This window comes from Pristiophorus japonicus, unplaced genomic scaffold, assembly GCF_044704955.1.
Source record: "Pristiophorus japonicus isolate sPriJap1 unplaced genomic scaffold, sPriJap1.hap1 HAP1_SCAFFOLD_1214, whole genome shotgun sequence".
In the NCBI taxonomy this organism is placed as follows: Eukaryota; Metazoa; Chordata; class Chondrichthyes; family Pristiophoridae; genus Pristiophorus; species Pristiophorus japonicus.
This window is the reverse complement of record NW_027250878.1, coordinates 30,001-36,271: the sequence shown is the minus strand read 5'-3', so window position 1 is coordinate 36,271 and position 6,271 is coordinate 30,001. Positions and strand designations below refer to the sequence as shown.

At 55.4% G+C, this 6,271-nt stretch overlaps 1 protein-coding gene across 1 annotated transcript in view; it reads right to left on the bottom strand.

Annotated features, from left to right (window-relative positions):
- Nucleotides 1-217: 217 nt before the first annotated feature.
- The window catches only part of LOC139242091 (uncharacterized), a 14,926-nt gene continuing 8,872 nt past the window's right edge, over nucleotides 218-6,271 (bottom strand). The window contains exons 4-5 of the mRNA XM_070870237.1: nucleotides 2,582-2,854; nucleotides 218-375 (exon numbers count right to left, since the gene is read on the bottom strand). Of these exons, the coding sequence (XP_070726338.1) occupies nucleotides 266-375; nucleotides 2,582-2,854 (383 nt within the window). The 3' untranslated portion in view covers nucleotides 218-265. The remainder of the gene's footprint in view (nucleotides 376-2,581; nucleotides 2,855-6,271) is intronic.

The window sequence follows — 6,271 nt, the reverse complement described above, 5'->3', positions numbered from 1 at the left end:
CTCCTCCTGTTCCTGTGTAACAGGCTCGAGGGGCTGAATGGGCCTCCTCCTGTTCCTGTGTAACAGGCTCGAGGGGCTGAATGGGCCTCCTCCTTTTCCTAATGTAACAGGCTCGAGGGGCTGAATGGGCCTCCTCCTTTTCCTAATGTAACAGGCTCGAGGGGCTGAATGGGCCTCATGTTCCTCTCAGCCAATGCACATGGCAAGATCCCACAGAGCGAGCGGAATGACCGAGCGCGAGTCAGCAAAAGGCACGCATCGAGACTTAACGGTGTCGGACTGTGTGAAAACAACACAGGAGCAGGCAGTAGAGACACATCGAGCCTGTGATCGTTACCAGTAGAATCCACCACTTCAGCAGGAAGGCCAAGATACCTGTGAAGAGAGGCGGGTGTTTAGGAAGTAACAGTCGTGATTGGTCCCACGCGTCACAAGATCTCCGTAACCCTGTCAATCCCTCACCTTTATCAGGAACAGGAGCAGGAGTCGGCCATTCGGCCCCTCGAGCCTGCTCCACCATTTAATACGACCATGGGCTGATCCGATCATGGACTCAGCTCCACTTCCCCGCCCGCTCCCCATAACCCTTCACTCCCTTATCGCTCAAAAATCTGTCTATCTCCACCTTAAATATATTCAATGTCCCGGCCTCCACAGCTCTCTGGGGCAGAGAATTCCACAGATTTACAACCCTCCGAGAGAAGAAATTCCTCCTCATCTCAGTTTTAAATGGGCGGCCCCTTATTCTAAGACCATGCCCCCTAGTTCTAGTCTCCCCCATCAGTGGGAACATCCTCTCTGCATCCACCTTGTCGAGCCCCCCTCATAATCTGATACGTTTCCATAAGATCACCTCTCATTCTTCTGAACTCCAATGAGTAGAGGCCCAACCTCCTCAACCTTTCCTCATAAGTCAACCCCCTCATCCCCGGAATCAACCGAGTGAACCTTCTCTGAACTGCCTCCAAAGCAAGTGTATCCTTTCGTAAATACAGAGAGCAAAACTGCACGCAGTACTCCAGGTGTGGCCTCACCAATACCCTGTATAACTGGAGCAAGACTTCCCTGCTTTTATACTCCATCCCCCTTTGCAATAAAGGCCAAGATACCATTGGCCCTTCCTGATCACTTGCTGTACCTGCATACTATCCTTTTGTGTTTCATGTACAAGGAGGTATAAGGAGAGGTGACCCAGCTCGAAGAGATCGGTTTTGAAGAGCGTGTTAAAAGGGGAGAGAGAGAGGTGGAGGGGTTTAGGGAGGGAGTTCCAGAGCTTGGGGCCCAGGCAGCTGAAGGCACCGATGGTGGAGCGATTATAATCAGGGATGCTCAAGAGGGTAGAATTTGAGGAGTGCAGAGATCGCGGGGGGGTTGTGTGGCTGGAGGAGGTTACAGAGATAGGGAGGGGTGTAGGGGCTGGAGGAGGTTACAGAGATAGGGAGGGGTGCAGGGGCTGGAGGAGATTACAGAGATAGGGAGGGGTGTAGGGGCTGGAGGAGGTTACAGAGATAGGGAGGGGTGTAGGGGCTGGAGGGGGTTACAGAGATAGGGAGGGGTGTAGGGGCTGGAGGAGGTTACAGAGATAGGGAGGGGTGTAGGGGCTGTAGGAGATTACAGAGATAGGGAGGGTTGTGGGGCTGGAGGAGGTTACAGAGATAGGGAGGGGTGTAGGGGCTGGAGGGGGTTACAGAGATAGGGAGGGTTGTGGGGCTGGAGGAGGTTACAGAGATAGGGAGGGGTGTAGGGGCTGGAGGGGGTTACAGAGATAGGGAAGGGGTGTAGGGGCTGGAGGAGGTTACAGAGATAGGGAGGGGTGTAGGGGCTGGAGGAGGTTACAGAGATAGGGAGGGGTGTAGGGGCTGGAGGAGTTTACAGAGATAGGGAGGGGTGTAGGGGCTGGAGGAGGTTACAGAGATAGGGAAGGGGTGTAGGGGCTGGAGGAGGTTACAGAGATAGGGAGGGGTGTAGGGGCTGGAGGAGGTTACAGAGATAGGGGGGGTGTAGGGGCTGGAGGAGGTTACGGAGATAGGGAGGGTGTAGGGGCTGGAGGAGGTGACCGGGATATGGAGGGGTGTAGGGGCTGGAGGAGGTGACCGGGATATGGAGGGGTGTCGGGGCTGGAGGGGGTTACGGAGATAGGGAGGGGTGTAGGGGCTGGAGGGGGTTACAGAGATAGGGAGGGGGTGTAGGTGCTGGAGGAGGTGACCGGGATATGGAGGGGGGGGCGAGGGCTCTGAATGGGTCTGAACAGGAGGATGCAGAATTTGAAACTCGGGGTGTTGTGGGGTGGGGGGGGGGGAAGGGGGGTGTCAGTGGAGATCAGCATGGAACAAGGGGCAGGGAGCATGATGGGGGCGTGAACAGGTCTCCGGGGGGGGGGCGTTGGGACACGAGAGGCCGGTGTGTGAATTTCAGACGAGTTGATGGTTACGGAGATCAGTCGGGAGAGAGTTGGGAATGGTTCAGTCTGATTTTGGGGGGGGGGGGAGGAAGGGGCACGGATGGGGGTGTTTGGGGCAGGGGGAGGGGAGACGGCGGGAGGGGGTGTCCGGGCGACGACAATTCATTCCCCCCCCTGTACCTGGCCCCACCACGCGCAGCTCCATGCTGTGCACCGTCGCGTTATGGTGGCAGAGGTAGCGACCGGCGTCCTGGTAACGCAGGCTGAGGATGGTGATGGAGGCTCCCTTCCTCAGCGTGACGCCGTAGCCCCGGCGCAGCACCACCCGGCTGAACAGCCACCATGACGTTTTGTTGCTGGGGGGCGGCCATTGCCTCGTCCACTGGATCGGGTCTGAACCGGATTCACCGCAAGAAATCCAGGCGTCGTCCCCTGCACAACGAGCCAGCGTCCCTGCAAGAGAGGCAGACAGCTTTATTTTTTTTCCTCAAAGGAGAAAATAGCGGGACTCAAGAACAACTTGCATTCATGCGAAACAGGAACAAAGGAAAGAGGTGCAGGAGCAGGCCATCCGGGCCCTTCGAGCCTGCACCACCATTCAATAAGATCATGGCTTATCATTCCCTCAGTACCCCGTTCCTGCTTTCTCTCCATACCCCTTGATCCCTCCATACCCCTTGATCCCTTTAGCCGTAAGGGCCACATCTAACTCCCTCTTGAATATATTTAGTGAATTGGCCTCAACAACTCTCTGTGGTAGAGAATTCCACAGGTTCACCACTCTCTGGGTGAAGAAGTTTCTCCTCATCTCGGTCCTAAATGGCTTACCCCTTATCCTTAGACTGTGTGACCCCTGGTTCTGGACTTCCCCAACATCGGGAACATTCTTCCTGCATCTAACCTGTCACGTCCCGTCAGAATTTTATAAGTATCTATGAGATCCCCTCTCATTCTTCTAAACTCCAGTGAATACAAACCCAGTTGATCCAGTCTTTCTTGATAGGTCAGTCCCGCCATCCCGGGAATCAGTCTGGTGAACCTTCGCTGCACTCCCTCAATAGCAAGAATGTCCTTCCTCAGGTTAGGAGACCAAAACTGTACACAATACTCCAGGTGTGGCCTCACCAAGGCCCTGTACAACTGTAGTAACACCTCCCTGCCCCTGTACTCAAATCCCCTCGCTATGAAGGCCAACATGCCATTTGCTTTCTTAACCGCCTGCTGTACCTGCATGCCAACCTTCAATGACTGATGTACCATGACACCCAGGTCTCGTTGCACCTCCCCTTTTCCTAATCTGTCACCATTCAGATAATAGTCTGTCTCTCTGTTTTTACCACCAAAGTGGATAACCTCACATTTATCCACATTATACTGCATCTGCCATGCATTTGCCCTCTCACCTAACCTGTCCAAGTCAACCTGCAGCCTCATAGCATCCTCCTCGCAGCTCACACTGCCACCCAACTTAGTGTCATCCGCAAATTTGGAGATACTACATTTAATCCCCTCGTCTAAATCATTGATGTATATTGTAAATAGCTGGGGTCCCAGCACTGAGCCCTGCGGCACCCCACTAGTCACTGCCTGCCATTCTGAAAAGGACCCGTTTATCGCGACTCTCTGCTTCCTGTCTGCCAACCAGTTCTCTATCCCCGTCAGGACATTACCCCCAATACCATGTGCTTTGATTTTGCACACCAATCTCTTGTGTGGGACCTTGTCAAAAGCCTTTTGAAAGTCCAAATACACCACATCCACTGGTTCTCCCGTGTCCACTCTACTGGTGACTCCAGTGGGAAAGGGTTCTCCTGATTGATTCCATCGAAAGTGTTCATACTTTTCAACACTCTATATCGAATCACCCCTTCACCTTGGAATATAGGAACAGGAGGAGCCCATTCAGCCCCTCGAGCCTGTTACACAGGAACAGGAGGAGGCCCATTCAGCCCCTCGAGCCTGTTACACAGGGACAGGAGGAGGCCCATTCAGCCCCTCGAGCCTGTTACACAGGAACAGGAGGAGGCCCATTCAGCCCCTCGAGTCTGTTACACAGGAACAGGAGGAGGCCCATTCAGCCTCTCGAGCCTGTTACACAAAAACAGGAGGAGGCCCATTCAGCCCCTCGAGCCTGTTACACAGGAACAGGAGGAGGCCCATTCAGTTCCTCGAGCCTGTTACATTAGGAACAGGAGGAGGCCCATTCAGCCCCTCGAGCCTGTTACATTAGGAACAGGAGGAGGCCCATTCAGCCCCTCGAGCCTGTTACATTAGGAACAGGAGGAGGCCCATTCAGCCCCTCGAGTCTGTTACATTAGGAACAGGAGGAGGCCCATTCAGCCCCTCGAGCCTGTTGCACAGGAACAGGAGGAGGCCCATTCAGCCCCTCGAGCCTGTTACACAGGAACAGGAGGAGGCCCATTCAGCCCCTCGAGCCTGTTACACAGGAACAGGAGGAGGCCCATTCAGCCCCTCGAGCCTGTTACACACAAACAGGAGGAGGCCCATTCAGCCCCTCGAGCCTGTTACACAGGAACAGGAGGAGGCCCATTCAGCCCCTCGAGCCTGTTACACAGGAGCAGGAGGAGGCCCATTCAGCCCCTCGAGCCTGTTACACAGGAACAGGAGGAGGCCCATTCAGCCCCTCGAGCCTGTTACACAGGAACAGGAGGAGGCCCATTCAGCCCCTCGAGCCTGTTACACAGGAACAGGAGGAGGCCCATTCAGCCCCTCGAGCCTGTTACATTAGGAACAGGAGGAGGCCCATTCAGCCCCTCGAGCCTGTTACACAGGAAGAGGAGGAGGCCATTCAGCCCCTCGAGCCTGTTACACAGGAACAGGAGGAGGCCCATTCAGCCCCTCGAGCCTGTTACACAGGAACAGGAGGAGGCCCATTCAGCCCCTCGAGCCTGTTACACAGGAACAGGAGGAGGCCCATTCAGCCCCTCGAGCCTGTTGCACAGGAACAGGAGGAGGCCCATTCAGCCCCTCGAGTCTGTTACACAGGAACAGGAGGAGGCCCATTCAGCCCCTCGAGCCTGTTACACAGGAACAGGAGGAGGCCCAATCAGCCCCTCGAGCCTGTTACATTAGGAACAGGAGGAGGCCCATTCAGCCCCTCGAGCCTGTTACATTAGGAACAGGAGGAGGCCCATTCAGCCCCTCGAGCCTGTTACATTAGGAACAGGAGGAGGCCCATTCAGCCCCTCGAGTCTGTTACATTAGGAACAGGAGGAGGCCCATTCAGCCCCTCGAGCCTGTTGCACAGGAACAGGAGGAGGCCCATTCAGCCCCTCGAGCCTGTTACACAGGAACAGGAGGAGGCCCATTCAGCCCCTCGAGCCTGTTACACAGGAACAGGAGGAGGCCCATTCAGCCCCTCGAGCCTGTTACACACAAACAGGAGGAGGCCCATTCAGCCCCTCGAGCCTGTTACACAGGAACAGGAGGAGGCCCATTCAGCCCCTCGAGTCTGTTACACAGGAACAGGAGGAGGCCCATTCAGCCCCTCGAGTCTGTTACACAGGAACAGGAGGAGGCCCATTCAGCCCCTCGAGTCTGTTACACAGGAACAGGAGGAGGCCCATTCAGCCCCTCGAGTCTGTTACACAGGAACAGGAGGAGGCCCATTCGGCCCCTCGAGTCTGTTACACCATTTAATGAGATCACGGCTGATCTTCGACCTCAGTTCCACTTTCCGGCCCGATCCCCGTATCCCTCGATTCCCTTAATATCCAACAATCTATCGATCCCAGCCTTGAATAGACTCAAGGACTGAGCCTCCATGGCCCTCTGGGGCAGAGAATTCCAAAGATTCACCCCCCTCTGAGTGAAGAAATTCCTCCTCATCTCAGTCCTCAATGGCCGAGC